General features: G+C 38.0%; 1 protein-coding gene across 1 annotated transcript in view; it reads left to right on the forward strand.

The window, feature by feature from the left end:
* ANKRD12 (ankyrin repeat domain 12) overlaps nt 1-22,502 on the forward strand; it is a 70,428-nt gene that overhangs the window by 32,068 nt on the left and 15,858 nt on the right. The window contains 5 exon segments of the mRNA XM_050891352.1: nt 8,280-8,426; nt 9,457-9,657; nt 13,888-14,030; nt 15,542-15,689; nt 19,371-22,502. Of these exon segments, the coding sequence (XP_050747309.1) occupies nt 8,280-8,426; nt 9,457-9,657; nt 13,888-14,030; nt 15,542-15,689; nt 19,371-22,502 (3,771 nt within the window).

A 22,502-nucleotide genomic window follows, 5' to 3' on the forward strand; every position in this document is an offset into this window, starting at 1 on the left:
CCCTGTGATAATTGGGTTTCATCCTGTTTAGACAGGTAAATCAGTCAAAGAATGGGAATACCTAATTTTTAGAGCTTTACATCATTAGAGCTGTCTCGGTTCTATCTCCAGAGTATTCATTCATAAACTAAGATTTTGTCTTTTTTGCTTTATTTTTGTAAAAATTGCCCCCTGCAATTCCACCTCTTGCTCCTTTTTGTGGTGGGGTTTTTTTGGTTTAGGTATTGTCTAGAAACTCTAAGTGATAATGAGCATGGACAGCCAAACTACGTTAACTTAATTTGGAAATAATTTTTTAATTTGATTCCTACAGAACTATACATAAAGTAAATTTTACACCCAGTCAGTTTTGGCAAGACTGAAATCAAACAGCATTTGTAGTGTCCCGTAAGAGTCTAGAACAATTCTAGTCCTGTTTATCTAAGTTTAGATTTAAATCAGTGTTTTTGCCTAAGAAACTGCTGCAATAAATTAGTATTAAATATTTTCAGATTTAGCCTTTAGGTTACTTTCTTAATAATTTCATACTGGTTAGGACCAGGTCCAGTTGCCTAAATGTAGTCACGCAATGCCAGTTGAGATGCCTGCAGTAGCTGAGAAGTCTGCACAGGGCTGAAAGATAATGTGAGTCGCAGGAGACCTGTGGCCTTCTGAAGAGGCCAGCGGGACAATGACAGCACCTGAAATGGCACTACGTTCCTGTCTTTAAGCAACAGCATCCTATTCTCAGTTTCTTTTGTTGTGCAGGGGTGTGTCTGTTACACTGTCCTGGTTTGGACAGCTACCCTAAACTGAGGGCTCTGTTATCACATCCCCATTCTTTGATCAGAGCAACTGCAAAAAGCTAATACGATATGTACATACTGCAGTCAAAGTTATTTATACTGCAAATTTTTGCAGTATAGCTTTAACCCATATTTAAGTTAAACTTACGAAGGATTCTACACACAAGCTTTGATTAAGACTGGTAGAATGGATGGTGGAAGGAGAAGCATTTTTCATACCTTTTTTAATAAGTTCTCTGATTTGAAGTCTCCCAATCCAAAACCATAAATTGATGGGAAGACCATCACTTATTTAGACTACTTAAATAGCATTATTTAAATTTTGTTAATTTATTTAATTAATTTGGTTATTTTTAAATAACCTCTGATGTGGTTATCAGAATAAGAACAGGCAAGTACTGTTTTTGCAAAGGACAAGTTTGTTTGCTCTCTCCACCTTTTTAGTCTGAAGAGAGAAATTTGAATTTTTCATAATAATTAAACATAACTGCAGATCAGGAAAATCTTTTCATTGTGAAGATAAGCGTAGGCTTTTTTTTTTTTTTGTAGTCTTGTTACATAGTTGATTATTCAGGAAGAACAACAAGAGTTACAATTACACTGAATGTGCTAATTTGTTAATCTTTCCTTGGAAATGATGTTCTTCGGATTTTCTGTTTATAGTAGCATCTCAGTTTTGTTTTCTGACCCCTTCAATTTCTGTCTTTAAAGTAGTCTAAACATGGCACAGTCATATTTCTTTTAGCATTTAATTGACATCCGGAAGAGCAAAACAACTGACCTCTTTATGTTCCATGTGTATATCATAGTAACACAATATCTATGCTTGTGCTTCCCATAGTTACAGAGGTTAGTGGGGCTGTTAAAGGGACTGTTTACACACTGTGTTACTGCTTGCTGGATTTGAATTTACTGTTCAACTATTACAAGTTTCTTTAACTGTTGTTTGGGCTAGAGGCAGGAAAGTGGAGGTGGGTTTGTGTGTGTGTGTTGGTTTGGTTAAATAAATATGCCATAAACTTGATTAATTAGGTATCACAATAGTACCTTGATATCTCTACAGTGTACAGTGTTGTGGTGGGTTGACCCTAGCTGGACTCCAGGTGCCCACCAAAGCCACTCTATCACTCCCCTCCTCAACTGGAAAGGGGAGAGAGAATATAACTAAAGGCTCCTGGGTTGAGATAAGGAAAGGGAGAGATCACTCACCAATTACTGTCACGGGCAAAACAGACTCGACTTGGGGGAAAAAATTAATTTAATTTATTACCAATCAAATCAGAGTATGATAATGAGAAATAAAAACAAATCTTAAAAACACCTTCCCCCCACCCCTCCCTTCTTCCCAGGCTCAACTTCACTCCCGAATTTTCTCTACCTCCTCCCCCTGAGTGGTGCAGGGGGACGGGGAATGGGGGTTGCGGTCAGTTCACCACACGCTGTTTCTGCCGCTCCTTCCTCCTCAGGGGGAGGACTCCTCACACTCTTCCCCTGCTCCAGTGTGGGGTCCCTCCCATGGGAGACAGTCCTCCACGAACTTCTCCCAACGTGAGTCCTTCCCACGGGCTACAGTTCTTCACAAACTGCTCCAGCATGGGTCCCATCCACGGGGTGCAGTCCTTCAGGAACAGACTGCTCCAGCGTGGGTCCCCCACGGGGTCACAAGTCCTGCCAGCAAACCTGCTCCAGCGTGGGCTCCTCTCTCTCCACGGGTCCACAGGTCCTGCCAGGACCCTGCTCCAGCATGGGCTTCCCACGGGGTCACAGCCTCCTTCAGGCACATCCACCTGCTCCTGCATGGGGTCCTCCACGGGCTGCAGGTGGATATCTGCTCCACCGTGGACCTCCATGGGCTGCAGGGGGACAGCCTGCCTCACCATGGTCTTCACCACGGGCTGCAGGGGAATCTCTGCTCCAGTGCCTGGAGCACCTCCTCCCCCTCCTTCTTCACTGGCCTTGGTGTCTGCAGAGTTGTTTCTCTCATATATTCTCACTCCTCTCTCCAGCTGCAACTGCAACTCCCCTGTAACTTCTTTTCCCTTTCTTAAATATGCTATCACAGAGGCGCTACCACTGTTGCTGATAGGCTTGGCCTTGGCCAGCAGCAGGTCCGTCTTGGAGCCGGCTGGCATGGGCTCTATTGGACATAGGGGAAGCTTCTCGCAGAAGCCACACCTGTAGCCCCTCTGCTACCAAAACCTTGTCACGCAAACCCAATACAAGTATACCGTGGGGTCTCGTCATCACTTTCTAATCTTTCATTGACAATAGGAAGCAGCAGTCAATCATGATGTGTTTCTCTTCAAAGTAACTTCAGTCAGACTACCACAATCACGCAGATCTCAGTAACTCTGTCACTCTTAACTTCATCGTCTGCACACTTGATCATCTTGACCTGTATTCTACTGTTGTTGGTAATAAGCATATTAGTCTTTTGTTGTATATCAGTGAATCTTACAACTTCTTTAGAAGCATTTTTTTCAAGCAGTTCATATTTTAGCTTTGCCTGGTCCTATTTCTTAATCCTGTTATTCCTTACAGTTTGCACTATGATAGGAGTTTTACATGAAACCAGACTTATCATGAGCCCTGAAGTTTGAATTTGGTCTTTTTGCTTTATTTCCGTTATCCACTAAGGTGGTTATTTTACCAAATGGAATATTCTGTTAGTTTGGCATGATTTGTTTTGAGAAATCCACTTTACATTATTTAATAATTTATTTTCCTAAAACATTTAGAAATTACCTAACTGAGAATTTGTAGTTTATCCAATTAAAAAAAAAAAACCAACCCAGATACATTATTGGTTGCCTTGGGACATAATCTGTCATGCGTAAGTTCTCCTAAAATAATCACCGGTGATTCTGATGTTTCTCGTGCCAGTACGTTTAAGTCCTGTGAGTGAATTTCATGAAGCTCTTCTACAAATAAGTGCTCAAATGCACCTAAACCACTGTTTCACATAACTTGGCTATTTTTAAATCCTTTTTTTTAAAGTGTTAGGTGAAAAACTTACATTGCAAAAGGAAAATCTTAAAAGGAATGTTGTCCAGATAGATTTGGCTGCATATTATGAAGGTTATTTAATAGAGATAATTGAACATGAAGCCACTTGAAGAGTTTTGATTTTTATTTCTTTAATAACAAGTAAGAAATCCCCTGATATTCTGTTTCTAACTGCTGAGGAACACCAAAAAGTGACAAGGAAGTGAATTTAAAAGAAGATATTTGTATTCCATAGACTTTGAAAACAAAATGCTCAAAATCTGAAAAAAAACCCAAACTAATTGACTTTAACAGTCAATTTTATACATGAAATTCTACCTAAGCTTAATTTCTTAAACTGGTATTATTCCTCTGTTAAAGAAGTTATTACTGTTCAAATTGTATAAACATCAAGTACACAGCTGTAAAAAGTTTTCTGTTACCACAAGATAAAGAATATCCAAAAAGTCAACATTCCTGAATGTTAAATTGGTGGTCTTCTGCTAAATATAGTGTACTGCGTGTTGATATTCTTGGAGCGGTGAAAACAAATCTTATATTCTGCAATAAGCATAATGGGGGTTCCCAATAATTTATAGGATTTTTTCTGTGGATTTGTGTAGCTTCTTTATCCACAGTTGCATTGTTGTTTTCCTTGGATTTTTTTTTTAAAAGGTAGTTTTTTACTATCTTATTTATTTATTGGTGTATAAAAATTTCTCTTTTATATGCCCTACTGCCTTCCTTTTGCTTCCTTCCACCCTTTTTGTCCTATGTTGTTTTATCTTGTACATTCAGAACTAGGGCATACGCATGAGATCTCAGAGGGGAAAAGCAGTAGCCTCTTACAAGCCATATTCCAATAAATGGATTATCAGGTGCACCTGCTGTAGTCCTGAGACTTTTTTTTTAGGTTTGTTGTTGATCATACTGATTTTGTGTATTGAACTGTTTAGATTTACTGAAAACACATATGAGGTCTCACATAAGTTTTAATAAAATTGTGTCTTTTTTTGAGTGGTAAGGGCATAATTACAGTATAACTTGGTGACAGCAGTTGTATTCTTATTTGGTACTTTTAGTTGGTAAGTTCTAGAAATGCTTTGCAAACAGTGTGTTAGTAAAGAGTAATAGAAGAATGATTTGCCCCACAACTGAAATGCATTGGAATATGTAGGGGAGAATCTTTGTGTTGTTTGACAACACTAAACATGAGACAGGAGTAAATTGCACTAATTTACTTAGTAGGCTTTTCTAACAAAATGATTAAAACAAAAAAACAACCAAAAACCAACAGATAAAAATACCTGGAAAAGTACACTGTATAGTAAAAAAGTAAAAGCTAGATCATCAAAAGATTTATTTCACTTATTTTGATGTATTATTTTCTCAAGCTGAGTATAGCTATAAAATTGTAAGGAATAATTCAGAATGAAAATGAATGTGTTTTTCAAGAAAAGAATCATAAGCAGTAAATAGCATAAGCTAAGAAACAGCAGATCATGCCAGACAAACTGAAATGTGTTGTTTTGATGGAAGTACTAAATTAATCCATGAAGGGTATGCTGTACATTATCCTTGGAGAGAGAACAGCATATTTGCCATGAAAAGTTGAAAGTACAATTTCATTGTAGGTTTTCTTTAAATTTTCCTATGCAGATGTTCTACCAATAGGGCAGTAGTGTTGATTTGGATATTGAATGAATTTTTAGATATTCAGCAGTATGAGAAGCATGCAGTTTAGAAAAGTCTCCTCAATTACTTCTGTAAAAGGAATCTTGTTTTCTTTTTAAACATGATGGATAAATTTGTATGGTTTTTTAATATGTACATCAGTTGTAGCTTTCCATTCTTAAAATAGTCTTGCTCATAATTGTTTAGTCTGTAAAATCATGTATTTCTTACTTGGTCACTATGGAATTCAAGATGTGCACTATTTATGTGCCTTCCTCTGCCTCAAGAGCATTGCATTACTAGAGCCTGTGTATGTTATCAAGCCTAGAAGATGAGATTTAGAGAAGGCTAGGAAGGCAGAAAATGAGTTGAGAGGAAACGAGTGACACAAGGAGGGCCACAGAAAGGGCCTAAGGCAGAAGTGGAGAAAATGAAAAGATTAAAAAAGGGTCAATTTGGGGCTTAATGAGACAGGGAATGATACATGGTTAGGAACCTCAAAGGGACTTAAGCTTCTAATTTGTAATTTTTATTAATTTTTGGCTCTCTGCAGTAGGTTAGTGAAGTTTGCCTCAGCGGAGTCTTCTGTTCTAAGATTTTCTGCTTTTGCAGATGACAGATTTTTTTATTATTTTTTTTAAATGAAGTTTTTATACAGGTGTTTAAGGTTGAGATTTAGGAAAGGAAACTAGGAGACCAGTGTAATCATAGGGACAGTAATAAAAATAAAATCCTCCCCCAACCTTGACTGTAGCTTGATTGCATTTCCACCTTTTTTTTTTTTTTTTGTAGTATGGCCTAAAATACTAGGATTAACTAAAACCAGATGAACAGTGCCTCATCAGATGGTAATCAGTCACAGTAAGAATAAGATGAAATAACTTATTACACAAAGAGCTAAAAAGATCAGTGTGGCAACCAGGCTTATTTAACTAATAGTAGCAATCCCCAACCAAGCCTCAACCAATTCCCAGCCAAATTCTAGCATACTAGTATGGCCAAGTCTGATTAATCAGTCCAACATCTTTCCCCCTGCCTCCCTTTCATTTATTACATATTCCCCATTGTAATTTTTAGATCTCAGCTTTGTTTCATATTCTTGCTTGCTTTATGGGGGTTAGCACATCAGCCAGCCACAGAGGAGAAAGCAGGCAATAGACATCCTTACTGAATTCTGTCCCTGTCTTTGTGGTCAGTAGTCCAGCCTGGAGCATGAACTGGGATTACCCGTGACTGTAGGATGCAGAGTCCTATCCAGCTGTTAAGGGCCTGTTGGGAAGGTGGTTGGTAGGGAGGCTTCCAAAAGGAGAAGGCGCAGTAGAGTGAGCGGGATCTCTGGAAAAGCTAATATTGAACCTGGGCTTTTAGAGAAGGAAACCAAGGAAATTATTTGCTCAGAGTTTGGAGATGTTGTTTCTGTTGGTTGAGTCTGTTAGAATATTCTTCAGACCATTTGTTCTTGACGGTGGTGGTTAGAAATTTTTTTTTAACTCTTTCAAAAATTTTAATTCCAAATCACCTAATTTGTGACTAAGGTTCCTTGAGCCATCTTTTACATCCAGTGTGTTTATATTCAAGTAGTAATCTTAGGGGCTCTGGAAAAAAAAGGTAGACATTATAGATCTAACATGTAAGTAATATAAGCTACTTAGAAGATATAAAATGTTGACTTTGATAAGAACTCGTTACGACAGAAAAAGAGCGTTGCCTGGAAAGACGAGATAATTACAGAAAATGAATGGTCTTCACTACACATAAATGCAAACTCATATGTCTCTAGAAAACACAGTTAAACAATAATGACCAGGTAGGGAGATCTGTGGAAAACAGTTGTAGCAAAAGAAATTTGATGCATTGAGAGTTTGTACTTGTTTAATGTTAAGATCATTAAATACTGCTCCAGTTAAAACTGATTTAGTCAAAGTCACTTAATCACAAATCAGTTGTTTTCTATCATACTTTAACCTAAATGCCTGTGTTTGGTTTACAAGACCTCTATACAGAAAAATGAAGGAAGAACTTCTGAAAAGGATAGAAGACATAGACCAAAGTTTCCAAATTACACAAAATTCTAGTTTTGAAATTTTTTAGGTATTAAAAAGTTGTCTGATTTCAGAGCACATTTAACCAATCTGAAGATCTGTGAGAGTTTGTAGGTACTGAATAGCTTTAGAAATGATCTGTTTGTTCAGATGTGTAATTTTAGCTCCTGGTTTAAAACTTGGACATGAAATATTAAACAACTTCCGTAAATATTGATAAAAGGAAAGAAGTTATGTATATAAAATAGCTGTATGTTTTTGAAGGATATGAATTTTGGAGAAGAAATTGCTCTAAGGTGAAGTAACAGGATGAGTTTGAGAAACAATCTTTTATCCAATTACCTAACAAATACCAGTATTAAAAAGTCTCTTCCTAATTTTTAACATGGTGTCTTGAGAGAAGTAGAATAGAGCACAGTCTCAGATCTGTATTCAAGGCTGAAAGTTGACTAGCTGATCTTACAGCATTTTTTAAGCGCCTGACTTGATTCTCTGAAAATTGAATTTGTGACATATACAGTCATCCTGCTGTGAAACAGGTTTTTCATCTTGTAGAATTTTTTAGTAATCCTCCTTACAGCTTTAAGTGCTTTAACTCAGTAGCTTATTATCTTGATATGATTAGAACAGGTAACCAAAACTAATGCAAATGCAGTAAATTAGAGATGCAATTTCTGTTTTTCATCACCTGCCACCAATGACTAGTTCACATACTTTAAAAGGATGTTTTTATTTCTAGAACAATCTTCTAATAGAACAGCAGTTTGAGGTTTTAAAATGTTAATATTTCCAGAGAAGGAAGGTCCGGAGAAAAAGAAAATGAAGAAGGATGCTGGAAATAAGAAATCAACACCAGTTAGCATTCTTTTTGGTTATCCTCTGTCAGAGCGCAAGCAGATGGCACTTCTCATGCAGATGACAGCAAGAGACAACAGTCCAGGTGATGTTACAAAGTTAACAGTTTTCTTCCTCCTGCCTGTTCAGTTCTGTCCCAATCAGAATATTCTGAACCCTGATGTTTTTCAATAATCTTGATTTTTATTGAAAATTTTTTATTTATTCATAATTCTGTTAAAACTCTATTTTGCATTGACAAGTAATTTGATGAAAAATTCTTGACCTTCTGTATTTATGTGCAAAGCTTTGCATTATGATAGCTGTAAAACCTGAAAATCTCTTTTCTTCCTTTGATTATTTTTGCCTCTCAAACACTGTTCCATATGCATTATTTAAAAACGGAAATGTTACCTGTTTTTTTTATGAAGTTTAACTACTGTCTCATTGTCTCAATTTGGAGTAGGATTTTAATTTAGAAGGAAACTGGATCATTTCCTTAGGATTTAATGGGAGAGGGGAGACACCTTGTTTTTAATTCAGAACTTCAAACTGCCCTTGGTCCAGTTGTATTTAAAAATCTTTATGTATGTATATGTTCTACAGGTGTAATGTTTTTCCAAAATTGGCATTTAAAAGTGAACTTCTAGAAGTGAACTAGGAGAACTGAAAGGCATTTCCTTAAGAAACTATCCAGTCCACCCAAAAACATTTGTGTTGGCACAGCTGAGGAAGTGCATGGAGTACAATACGCAGACAGTAATTCCTTAAACTGGCATCCCATTACATAAAAATATAGTGGAATTGTGCTGGAGGAAGGGGAAGCAGGGTAGATACTAATCTGTATGGTCATGCTTTGTCTTGTTTCGGCAGAATTTATACCAGAGTATGTCAACCTTGTAGTTTGGATAGACTTCATTCTGTCCTTGAAACCTACTTTAAAAATAGTGAGATTTTGCAAAACACCCTTTTGCACATTGCAAGTAGGCATTGGGTTGATACATGTGAAGTGTCAAACACATCCTTTATTTAAATATAATTATTCACTGATTATTGTCATCTTTGAATGTAAGTGTTAAAATGAGGTGAAGTAAAAATAGCGACTTAGAGTGACCGTTTAAAAACTTATTTTGTAGATTCCACCTTGAATCATCCCTTACAAACAACACCAACACAAAAGAAAACTCCAAACTCTTCTTCAAGACAAAAAGACAAAGTTAACAAGAGAAATGAACGAGGGGAAACTCCTCTACATATGGCAGCAATTCGAGGGGATGTTAAACAGGTTAAGGAGCTAATCAGTTTAGGTGCAAATGTGAATGTAAAAGATTTTGCAGGTAAGTTGATACATGTTGTCTTAGCTGTACAAATTCAAAATTAATGCTGAAGTTGTTATCAGAGGTTTAATTTCAGTTCATGCTATATGCAAATGAAAAATGTAACTTAAAACTTATTAGAAATTCTCAAACCCATGTTTTTTATTTCTGATGGCAGTGGTAATACTGGAACTTTATAGTACATAGTATATTATTAGGACAATATATTAATACCTGGAGGTTTCAGTTGTGGCCAGGGCCTTTGCATACTAGATATTTACAAAATATGTGTGCACACTTGCTGAACTTCATAGAATTATACTAGGCAAAGTCAGTAATTGATAATGGGATTGTAGGCTACGTGAGGAGATGCAAAGTTTAGTAACAGTGAAGGTGGTAGCACTGTAATGTACACTGTCTTCTTACTGGGACAGCTAATATGCACCAAAGCAGATGAGTGTGGTGTAGCTTGCACTTGTCATCTAGTCCTGCTAGATTAATGACAGTTTTGATATGTCAGTATTTGCTGTGATTTCTGCACTGATTGATGAACTTTAAGGTAAGTTGTAACTTGTACCATATTTTTAGTATCCTTTATTTGGTATCTTTCTTTATGGTCTGTTTGTGTGTAAGACCTCCTAAATAATTTTTTTTGGAACCTGCTGGCAGGCTTTTGCCTATTTTGCTTTTGATACTCTCACAGTAGTCAAGTTTCTACATGCTTTATTAAAAAATCTCCAGCAGACTAAATATGAGATCCCCAAAGTAACGCTTTAACAGAAGATAGAACCTGCAATTTTGAGTTCAGTAGTTGCCAGTTGTTGATTGGCCAGGCACCAAATTAAATGCATTTGCATACTGAGATAAGCCAAAGTACTTGCTAGTTTTTCCTCAACGAGTGTGAAAGGGCCTAAGACTTAGGAACTGGAGTATTGGGTAGAGATTTAGAGCGTAGAAGGAGGTTAGGGTAACAAGGAGGGATGGAACAGAGTGAAAGGGAGGCTAAATCAGAGGATAAAGGGTTGGGTGAGGTGCGGAGGTTGTTGTGGGGTTGAGGTCTAAGAGACATCTATAAAAAGATAGGATTCAGTAGATGTTTCTATCTTAAACACAAGGACAACTCTAAAAAATAATACAAATATCAAGTGCACATTATATAAACAGCATAATGATCTGCTCCTAATACGCTAACTCTCAACATTGGCTCTAAACGCTGGGTTTTTTGCATCCACAGTAGAAGTGGATCATGGGAAAGCGAGGAAGTAAATATAAGAAGGGGCCATGTTGCTTTTGCTTTTATTCAGAAAGACTGTGCTCTCAATGTGAAGGGTAATGCTGAAGAAAAGGTGAGAAAATTTGTGGGGAGCTGCTGGCATCCCAAGGGAATAAAGATAATACTGAGAATTCTCAGTAGTATAATTAAGTGGCAGCACTAGCAGTTTCAGGTTTTTAGAGGCATTGCATAATAGAAGCAAAAATATAAGGAAGGTCTGAATGAGAATTTTAACTAGACCTACAGCAAAGCCTGCTAAAGATGCTTGGTTTATGGGTCTCAGTGGTTACAGTGAGAATTATGCTCTCAATGGGAATGGGTGAGATGAGCTGAGGTAGCAGGCCCCAGTGGGAGAAATTAAGAACTATATGGTACAATTAGTTGTCGATTCAAACTTGACATCAAGAATAGATATTAATGAGATGGACTAAAATCTTGATTTTAGGTAAGAAACAGGTCAGTAATTTCTTGGTTTGCGGAAGGTGGCTGAATTTGTGTTTGAAGATGAGGCTGCCCAGGACTAGCACATAGAGGAGGAAAGAAAGGAAGAACCCTGTGAGATCTTCAGAGAAGTTGAGAGGGAAGATGACAAGAACTTCTTGACAAGAGCAATTTTAGAAAAGGAGGGGGAGGTTCAGGGGAAGACAGGCCCATAGAAATCACAGGCAGAATAGAAACACTTCAAGAAGAGATGTTGTGGTGGGTTAACCTTGGCTGGCTGCCAGATGCCCACCCAGCTGCTGCTCTCTTACTTCCCCTCCTCAGCAGGGCAGGGGGAGAAAATAAGATGGAAAAAAGCCCTCGTGGGTTGAGTTAAAGAGCATTTAACAAGAAGAGCAAAAGCTGCGCTTGCAAGCAAAGGAAAAAGAGGAATTCATTCACTACTTCCCGTCGGCGGGCAAATGTCCAGCCACTTCCTGGGAAGCAGGGCCTCACCAGGTGTAACGGTTGATTGGGAAGACAAATGCCATAACTACGAACACCCCTCCTTCCTTCTCCTTTCCCTGAATTTTTATTGCTGACTGTGACATCATATGGTATAGAATATACCTTTGGTCAGTTTGGGTCAGCTGTCCTGGCTATGTTCCCTCCCAATCTCTTGCACAGGGGGAGGGAGAGAGAAAGCCTTGACACTGTACAAGCAGTGTTCAGCAGTAGCCAAAACAGCGGTGTGTTACGAACACTGTTTTAGCCCCAAAGGCAATGCACAGCACTGTATGGGCTGCTATGAAGGAAGTTAACTTCGTAGCTTCATCCCAGCCTGACCTAGTACAGATATTTCACTAATTTTAAAGGCAGATGAAAAGACGAGGAGAATGGCTGAGAGCTGCTTCTGAGAATCAGTTGGGAGCAAGTCGTTAGAAACTTTGTTCAGAACTCTGGAGGAGGTGTTTGGGATCAAGTGAGATACTTTTCCATTGGTAATCCAAAGCGAGAAGCAGAGGTGGCTGAGCTTCAAAATACTGTGCAGAGAAAGAAGTCAAGAAGAGGGGGAGGATTTGAGCAGTGAGTCATGAGTGGAGAAAAATAAGAATTTAGGATGCAATGAAGTTTAGAGAATTAGAGTTTTTTAGCTAAGAATTTGGCAGAACTAAAGGAGCAGAAAATGAATTAGTAATGGAGGAAGTAACCCTGCTCATGGGATATCTGCCAGAATGATACTGCCCTGTGAGAACAAGAGTAAAGGAAACAGATGTTGAGAGCAAGCCAGGACTAGAGTTGGCACGCCAGACATTGTGATAGAATAGAAAGGCAAAGCAGTAAAACGTGGAGAAGAATGAATTACGGAGAGAATTAATAAGGGGAAAGAAGACAGGGATCAGAGGGCCGAGAGCAGAAGAGTGTCATCATTGTGGGTGAATGGGAAAAGGGCAAATGACAAGAAAATGGAAAGAAGGAGGTGATAGCCAGGCAGTGTTGGAAATGAGTGACCCAAGTGATAATTGGAGAGGAAATTTAGTATACGAAGATCAGGAAGAAGTGTTTTGCTGTAGAATGAAGTAGAAGCTTTATTCTTTTTTTTTTTTCTTTTTTTAGCTTTTTTTTTATTTAAATGAGTGACAGGTGAGAAGTTGAGTGAGAGATGAAGGTGAGATTACTTTACTGAAGGATTAGATAAGTTAGGGGTTTCTTGTACCTCCTCTTCATGGACGTACAAGACCATTACTGATTAGACACAGAGTTCAAGTGAATAAACTCTTCCAGACTTGCACTGGTTATGTTGGAAACAAAAGTTGAATGCCTTCCCAGAACTGGGCTTTGAGTTCAGGGCTAGAAGTTCAGGACAGCTATAAAGTGGAAGGCATCAAGTTGGGGAGAGAAACTGAGGTAAGGAATATAGCGTGTGTGGGTTGATTGTCATCTTCAGTTGAGGCTTTGCTACAAAAAATGAGCACTGAACTTCAGATTCTCAATGTAGAAATCAAAATTCCTAAAAATGACTAGTATTCTAGGAAATATCAGGAATAAGTTCTCTGCCAATATTTATTAATAGCTTGCTATCTACACTAATAGCTGCTGAATGTTACTAGTAGTTCCTGGTACATGTTCAGTGGCTGTAAAGGAACACTGGTTATGATAATTTGCCATACTTATTCTTTCCAATAGTGTGGTTTTCAAACTGTTTCCATATAGAATAATGTTATTTATATATACCTAACACTGTGTTCAAATGCTCACCAGTCAAAGAATTTCTAACACGTTTAGCCTGGGGATTTTGTGCCAGATTTTGTCTTTTACTATTTGATTAGTGATTTCTGTGTTCAATTTAATCACAGTAAAATTTGCAATTTGGCATGAGGTTTAAAGTTGATAAAGCATGTGTTGTTCATCAGATGGATGGCATTACCTTCCTGCCAACTACTGTGTGTGAGTGTATTTTGAAATGTTTCAGGGCAATAGAGATCTATAGCACAGGAGAAAAAAACAAACTTAGATCTTTGACCTTTCAAATTTACACTTACCACTCTTCACTATAGGTTGGACACCACTGCATGAAGCTTGTAATGTTGGTTACTATGATGTTGCTAAAGTCCTGATAGCAGCAGGAGCCGATGTGAACACACAGGGCTTGGATGATGATACACCACTTCATGATTCTGCTAGTAGTGGGCATAGAAATGTGAGTGTACTGGGTGAGTGGGAGGGGAATAAATAAGTGGTTTGAAATGCTGTGTCTTTAGAACAAATCCTAACTGTCCTGACTGCTGTCATATGGTTTTATAATTCTGTTTCTGCTGTTTTGGGGGCATGTTAAAGTTGTTTTGGTTTTCTTTGTTTCACCTTGCTTTTCATCCTACTTCTGTTGCCAGATATTTTCTACCAGTATCTGTTTTCTTAAAAATTTAAAAGTTTCACTTTTAGTTTTATAATAAATAAACATTTTAGTGACTTGGTTTTTGAGAGCCTTCTACTGTATAGAATTCTCAAAAGAAAAATGTCTCCAAACAGTATACTGTGGGTTTGTGTATATATATAAATATTTAAAGGTATATATCCTACATTTATTTTTATATATTTGTTTATGGACTTTGAAATAGAGCACTGATGTATATATATTCTTAATATTTTTTTTTTAAATTTACCAATAATGACTTAGCGGAGAAGATAAATGGAGCACTGTAGGTATTTAACATTAATTTCTGAATTTGTTCTTGTTTTCTGCAAACTAGATGCAGAAATGACTCTACTCTCCCTTAATATCTCTTTTATTTCATTACTATATGTGCGATCTGCTGCATAAAGCAAAAAATAGAAAATATCCTTAAATCAAGTATACCTTCCAAACAAGATGTTCAGTTTGAAAGGATCTTCAGGAAAGGCTAGAGAAATGAATTATGATAATCTGTGAAATTTTTATTGACTGTTTAGTAACTGTTTCTTATGGGTATGTAAACAAAAGTGGGTCTTTAGATTGAACTTGCATAAAATTGTAGTAGAGTTTTGGAGAACAGGACCTCTTGCATGTCTGGTATACATATCTGTGACCATCTCACTGACATTACGTATCGGAAAAATTCTGAAGTTTCATGTTAACATATCACTGTCTGCTGAATTTCCCCATTCTTAGCATGTAGGACAAAAAAAAGTAACTCATACTGGATACTGTGCTGTATTGTATTCATTTGGGGATGGGGGTAGTTTGTTCCTCCAATAAGATACTTGGATCTCTGTCAGGGCTTTTCTGAAATGCTGTGGAAACAAATAGTACTGCTACTTGAAAAACTTTTCCTGTTCTTAGAGTTAAGTGCTGTAAAATTTGGAACAAGGAGGTGAATCGAGTGTAGAGGAGTAGAGAGCTTGGTAGGTGAGGAACCAGATGAATTGTGTGAGGAAATGCTAGAACAGCAAGAACAAAAGACCACTGGTGCTTCTCTTTATGATGATGCTATGTCTGTGTAACAGAGGACAACTTTCATTAGTCTTCCTCGTTACCTCTTTTAATGAGCAGATTACATATACCTGGAGTTTGCATTCTAGTTGCTGAAGTCTTGCTTTCCAGTCTCAGTTTCATAGGGAGGAGTTTAGTATTGCATATCACGTTATCCACATTTCGTGTGCAATGGAAGATTTTTATGCTGGTCAAGTAACATGTTGTGGAAAACCTAAAAGTTCATTTATTTAATGCTGCAGATTGTGAAGCTCTTGCTTCGACACGGTGGAAATCCATTTCAAGCCAATAAGCATGGGGAGAGACCTGTTGATGTTGCTGAAACTGAAGAGTTGGAAATGCTATTGAAAAGGGAGGTACCCATCTCTGATGATGAGGACAGTTGCTCAGGTAAAAGTAGCCATTTAATTGCATACTTCAAGTGCATCAATTCACCTGAAGTTAGGTGTTTTTAATCTTTTGCATAGTGTTAGCTGTTAAGAGTTGCTGCAGGTAGCAATTGCTATTGCTAAGGTTGTTTTCCACTTCTAGTTTTAGAGGTAGTTTTCAAATCTTTCAATTGAATTGAGTTACTTGAAATGTTTATTCTGACTTTTTTCCCTTCTCTCTCTCTCTTTAATAAGCCCTTCCCACTCTCCAAATCAACCCTACCTCAGAATTGTGGTTTTAACAGAGAAAGATACAGAGAAAAATACCATATTTATTATGATACGAAGTGGTTTCTGAGAGGTCTTCTTGGGGGAAAACTTCCCCAAAGTAATTTATTTCACATGCTTAGTAGATGAATCAGGAGCTAGTGTCTCACATGGGTATAACTTCGTTAGACTTACTCAGTAAAGAAAAAGTCCCTGCCAGTGGGGGAATCACTGGTTTGTGAAGGTGACCAGATAGTAGCTTGCTTACGTGGAGGCAGTAATTCTTGGCCCCTACTGTATTTCTGCAGATTAAGGAGCAGGTATCACGTCTTGGGGCACAGAAAGAACTATTGTCTCCTTGGCAGCAAAAGATTCTTGACCACGAGTAACTTGCTTGAGTGCGAGGCAGGAGCTTTTCATTCTGCTTTTACAGAATCTTCAGGAATTCAGATTCTTCTGAGTAAAAGAAATGAGGTGGATTGAAAACTGGCTGAATGGCCAGGCCCGGAGTGTTGTGATCAGTGGCACAACATTTAGTTGGAGGCCAGTAACTAGCAGTGTACCTCAGGGATCAATACTAGGTCCAGTCCTGTTTAACATCTTCATTAGTGATTGGGTTAGAGTGTACCGTCAGGAAGTTTGCTGATGACACAAGACTAGGAGGAGTGGCTGATGCACCAGAGCGTCGTGCTAACATCCAGAGGGACCTCGACATGTTGGAGAAATGGGCTGACAGGAACCTCTTGAAGTTCAAGAAGGGGAAATGTGAAGTCCTGCACCTGGGGAGAAGCAACCCCAGGCACCAGTACAGGCTGGGGTCTGACCAGCTGGAGAGCATCTTTGCAGAAAAGGCCCTGGGGGTCCTGGTGGACACCAGGCTGAACATGAGTGAGCAATGTGCCCTTGCCGCAAAGGCAGCCAGTCATATCCTGGGCTGCATTAGGAGGAGTGTTGCCAGCAGGTCGAGGGAGGTGATCCTTCTCTACTCAACGCACTGGTGAGGCCACAGCTGGAGCGCTGGGTACGGTTGTGGGCTCGCCATTAAAAGAGACACATGGACATACTGGAGAGAGTCCAGTGGAGGGCCAGGAAGATGATGAAGGGATGGGAGCATCTCTCCTATGAGGAAAGGCTGAGAGAGCTGAGACTGCTCAGCCTGGAGAAGAGAATGTATACAAACACCTGAAGGGAGGGGGCAAAGAGGACAGAGCCAGGCTCTTTTCAGTGGTGCCCAGCGACAGGACCAGAGGCAATGGGCGCAACCTAAAACACAGGAGGTTCACTCTGAACAGCAGGAAACATTTTTTCGCTGTGAGGGTGACCAGGCACTGGCACAGGTTGCCCAGGGAGGCTGTGGAGTCTCCATCCTTGGAGATACTCAGAAGCCATCTGGACATGATCCTGGGCAATTGGCTCCAGGCATCCCTGCTTGAGCAGGGGGTTTGGCCCAGATGACCTCCAGAGGTCCCTTCCAGCCTCAGCCATTCTGTGATTCTGTGAAAATTACATGAGGGAGAGCATCGTGTCACGTGATTGTCAAAGTCTGTTTCTTTTTCCCTCACAATAAAAAAAAAAAAACCAAACCCAAACCAACTAAACAAACAAACAAACAAAACCCAAAACCAAACCCTAGGAATGTTTCTATTCAAGGTTTCACTATACTTGAAGCAAAAAAAAAAAAGCCATATTGCCCTATGTAGAGCTAATAAACGTTCTGATGTACTGTTAACTTTTTTGGCATTAGAAGAATAGCCTGAAATACAGTAGGTAGTCATTCTGTTCTAAGGGACAGTTGTGGCATTGCTCCACAGAATCTACTTAAGCTTAGCTAAATCATTAATCTTAAGAAAAGTATTTTTACATACGCATAATAAAAACTTGTTACTATTTAGCAATTGATTCCTCAGCAGTTGTCTGTCTGTGCAAGGTATTGCTTAGTTTCCATGGGCTGGTTTCCAAGAGGAGCAGAATGTTCTCTGCAGTTTCTCAAGGAGTCAGGATTAGAGAATAGGTGATCTGTCTCCTGTACTTCCATTGCTTTACCTTTGGTCATTAAGGAGTAAGATCTCTGATGTGTTTGGAATGGGGAAGGACTGTTAAGAGCAAAGCAAATAGGGACATGGAAAAGAGAAGCAGCAACTACCTTGTAGGAAAAGGGTGAAGGTAAGGCACAGACAAGGTACAAGGAGTGGTTAGAGTTAAGGCAGGAAGATGATGGCATGTACCTATGGGCGAGGGGGGCAATATACAAAAAGCTGGTAGCACAGAACTAGGAATATGTTCTGGGTGCTACAGATAATTTGGAAGATAATAGGGACTTCTGCGATCTGTTTTATTGATACTGTATTGTTGAATACAAAGTAGCTGAGAAGCCTGCTGGCAAGGTATGTTTCTTAACCATTGTGTACTGGCAGTTGGTCCCCAAAGGATCCTACTGGAAATGAGGGGGAATCTTGCAGCAGAACTCCCCCCCCCCCCCCCCCCCCCCCCCCCCCCAAACTTCTAATGCATTGAAACTGCTTCATCACTTTCCTTACACTATTATTTCAAACTCTTCTGTTACTTTTTATCTCTAGTCCATGGTACTGAATATTAAAATACTTAGTTCTTTTTAAAAAGCAAACTGATAGATTGAGCTGAAGACGCTTGACTTGGAACCTTATTTGGAGGGAACAATACATCCAGAAATACTTTTTAAAGATTTTTTGAGTTCTAGATTTTCATATGATCAGGTGGTGATAACTCTCCATATGTTTCCTAAAATTTAATTTTAGGAACAGTTGAGAGGTTTACATTTTGGACTTGCAAGTCCAAGACATCCACGACAACAGGCTTTCTCCATGCTATGTACTCGTATAGCAGAGACCAGTTGCAGTGAATTATAGCATTGTCTACTTTAGGCTGTCCATATCAGGTGCATAAAGATTCATGAGGGAATTTCTTTATACAAGCAGCCCTTTGTCTTTTAAGAATAAAAGCTTATCTGCCGTTGAAACATTGACTAAATAGTTCATGTGGAGGAACATAGTTTAGTTGTTAGAGAGCATAAGAGTTGATGAATTCCTAGAGGAATGAGTCGTCATAGTAAGATGTCCTTGAGAAAGAGTCAGGTTATGCAGGAATTATGCATGATAGATGAGGTTTACAAAATTTAAAGTGCATTGCTTTTATTAGATTGGGATATAAATGCTAATTAATATTTTTACATACCTGAATGAGAGCTGTAAAGTGTGTGGAACAGTTTGGCTGCATGACCTTTTGTTTTCTCTTAAAAAGCTTAATTCTAGTGAGGTTTATTGTGTGTTTTGAGTGGGTTTTTTTTTTCTTTTTTCATTTGTATAGCAGTGTGACTGCTGAACTGAACTATTTTGTCCTGAACTAAAGTGTGAAGAATGTCCCATCAATATTCAACTAATTTTTGGTTTTCTTACTCTAGATTCTGAAGAAGCTCCATCTGTAAATCCTTCCAGTGTAGAGGGGAATGTTGATTCAGAAGCAGAAAAGGACTCTGTAGCCAATGACAACAAACAAATGGTCCCTAGTAAGACACCACTTCCATCTGCTCTTGATGAGTATGAGTTTAAAGATGATGATGAAGATGAAATGAAAAAAATGATCGATGACAAACATATTCTTAGAAAAGACCTAAGGAAAGAGGATGAGACTGAAGTTGAAAAGAACAGCTTATTTGTGAAACAAGAAAAAGTTGTCTTTTCAAAATCATTTAAAAGCAAAAAGCAGAAACCATCTAGAGTTCTGTATTCAAGTTCTGAAAGTTCAGATGAAGAAATACTTCAGGACAAGAAGATAGTCTCTCCTTGCTCTATTTCAGAGACATCAAATTCTGATGTAAGAGTGAAGAAAGAATATATGGTTACAAATGAACACAAGCAAAAAGGCAAAGTTAAAAGGAAAGTAAAAAATCAGAGCAAAAATAAAGAGAATCAAGAACTAAAGCAAGAAAAAGAAAATACTAGAGTAACAAATATAGCTGCTTCTGGGTTAGATTCTTTAGATAAAACTAGAGAGGAAGAAACCTTTAAGAAGTCTTTCACCCCAAAAGAAGATTCTTCTTTACATCTGTTTCATATCACTGCTGGCAAATCTCCAAAGCATCCCTGTGGATTAAGTGAAAAGCAGTCAACACCATTAAAACAAGAAAACACCAAAACTTGCTTATCACCAGGAGGTTCTGAAATAACATTGCAATCCGAATTAGTTCGGTATGATCACAACACTGATTCTGAATATCTAGTAGAAAGTTCTAGTGGCAAATCTTGCAAGCACAAAGAAAAAAGCAAACATCATCAGAAAGATTTTCACTTAGAATTTGGTGAAAAATCTAGTCCTAAAATTAAAGAGGAAGATAATAGCTCAACGTTTGAGAATTCAGAGTATACTCTGAGAAAGATTGACAAGGAAGGTAAAACACTTAAAAAGCATAAATTGAGGCACAAAGAAAGAGAAAAGGACAAGCACAAAAAGGAACAGGATGGGGAGAAGGAAAAACATAAACATAAAGAGGTTCAGAGAAGTATTGAGTTTGACAGAGAATTTTGGAAAGAGAACTTTTTCAAAAGTGATGAAAATGAAGATACGTTGTTAAATACAGAACATGAATCTCTTTCTTCAGACAGAAAATCAAAGCTAGAAAAAGGTGTCACAAAAGAAGATAAGGTAGTTAAGGAGAGACAGTTCCAGAAAGAGAGAAACACTAAAGAGGAGAGAGAGAAAGAGAAGAACAAAAAGGAAAATGAGAAGTTTCTCAAGGATGAAAAAATAAAAGATACAAAAGAAGAAAAAGAAATTATGCTTGCAGATAAAGAAACGGAATTGTTCTGCTTTGGTGTTAAAGATGAGGCAGCCAGTATGCATTTAATAGAAAAAGAAACAGATACTGAAAAGCAGGAAAAGAATTTAAAGGAAAATAAAGAAAAGAATGAAAAGCGACCCTCAGCCAAAGAAAAAGATGTTGAAAAGATAGAAAGAAAAAATGGAGAAAAAGAGAAAAAGGTAAAACATGAATACAAGATGGAGAAAGAAAAAGCAGAAGTAAATGAATATATAGAGAAAGTAAAGGAGAAACCCAATTTCCAGCAAGCAGAAAGATGCCATAAGGAAAATGATAAAATAAAAAGCATGAGTACTCTTAAAAAACTTGATGACAAAGAAAGAAATAAAGAAAAAACTGATAAGAAGCATGATAAAGAAAAGGCTGATAAAGACAGACATTGGGCTGAAAGCAAAGAAAAACACTGTACTGAAAGAAAAGTCAAACAGTCTGAAAAAGAATCTGAATACACTAAATCAGAAAAAAATAGAACTAAAGACAAAGAAAAGGAACTTGAAAAAAAAGACAAATCCAAAGACAAGGAGATCTCAACAGTAGCAAACTCAAAACACATGCAGGAGGAAAGGAGATGCAGTATTACAGAAAGTAATAAAACAGGGCATGACAAACTGTCATCTTTGAAAGAAAAACCAAAAGATGATTTGTTGAAAACTCCAGATGGTAGAGAGAAAGATAAAAAAGATAAAGATATAGACCGATACAAAGAGAGAGACAAGCATAAAGATAAACTGCATCAAAGTAGTTTACTTAAACTAAAACTCGAACATGAGAAACTTAAGCCTAAACCAGCTCCTGCACCAAAGGATGCTCGACCTAAAGAAAAAAGATTAGTCAACGACGATTTAATGCAAACTAGTTTCGAAAGAATGCTTAGCCTTAAAGATCTGGAAATAGAGCAGTGGCATAGAAAACATAAAGAAAAAATAAAACAGAAAGAGAAGGAACGTTTAAGAAACCGCACTTGTTTAGAACTTAACAAGATGAAAGAAAAACCAAAACACTCATTAGCTGAAGTAAAAAGCAAAGAACTGATTCGTTCAAAAAGCTCAGAGTTGCCAGATGTTTGTATGAAGGAAAAACAGCAGAAAGATGCTACAAGTAATAGATCGCAATCAGTAGATACGAGAAGTGTCAATGTTGTAAAGCCTTCATTGGTTTTAGATAATGTAAATAGATCCCCCAAATCAGAAGGTGAAAAGACAGGTCTGAGCTCCAGATCAGTGTCCATGGTTTCAGTTGCAAGCTCTGAGGATTCTTGCCATACCACAGTAACTACTCCAAGGCCTGTAATCGAATATGATTCAGACTTTATGCTAGAAGGTTCTGATTCCCAAATGTCTTTTTCACAATCACCATTTTTGGCAAGTGCCAAATCACCAGCCCTTCTTGAAAAAGAGACCGATGGTCTTGCTGAGTTGCCAGATCGCATTAAACCACCTTTTGCAAACAGGCTTCCACCAGCGTACATTAGATCAGCATCTGTTGAAGATGTTAAACTGGTTTTAAATGAGTGTAGACCTGTTGTAGAGGTTCGAAGATGCAGCATGCCTGCTGCTGTTTCTGAACACAGCAAACAGCCTCGAATATCAGAAGAAAATAATCCGAATGCTCTGCCGTCAGTTCAGACTTACGCTAGCACTTCTCCTAAACCAGAACTACCGTGTAGCATGCTTGAAAGAGATTTTCAAAGTAGTATGTCTGGTTTGCAGTCAAACT

The sequence above is a fragment of the Gymnogyps californianus genome, chromosome 2 (genome assembly GCF_018139145.2).
Source record: "Gymnogyps californianus isolate 813 chromosome 2, ASM1813914v2, whole genome shotgun sequence".
NCBI lineage: Eukaryota > Metazoa > Chordata > Aves > Accipitriformes > Cathartidae > Gymnogyps > Gymnogyps californianus.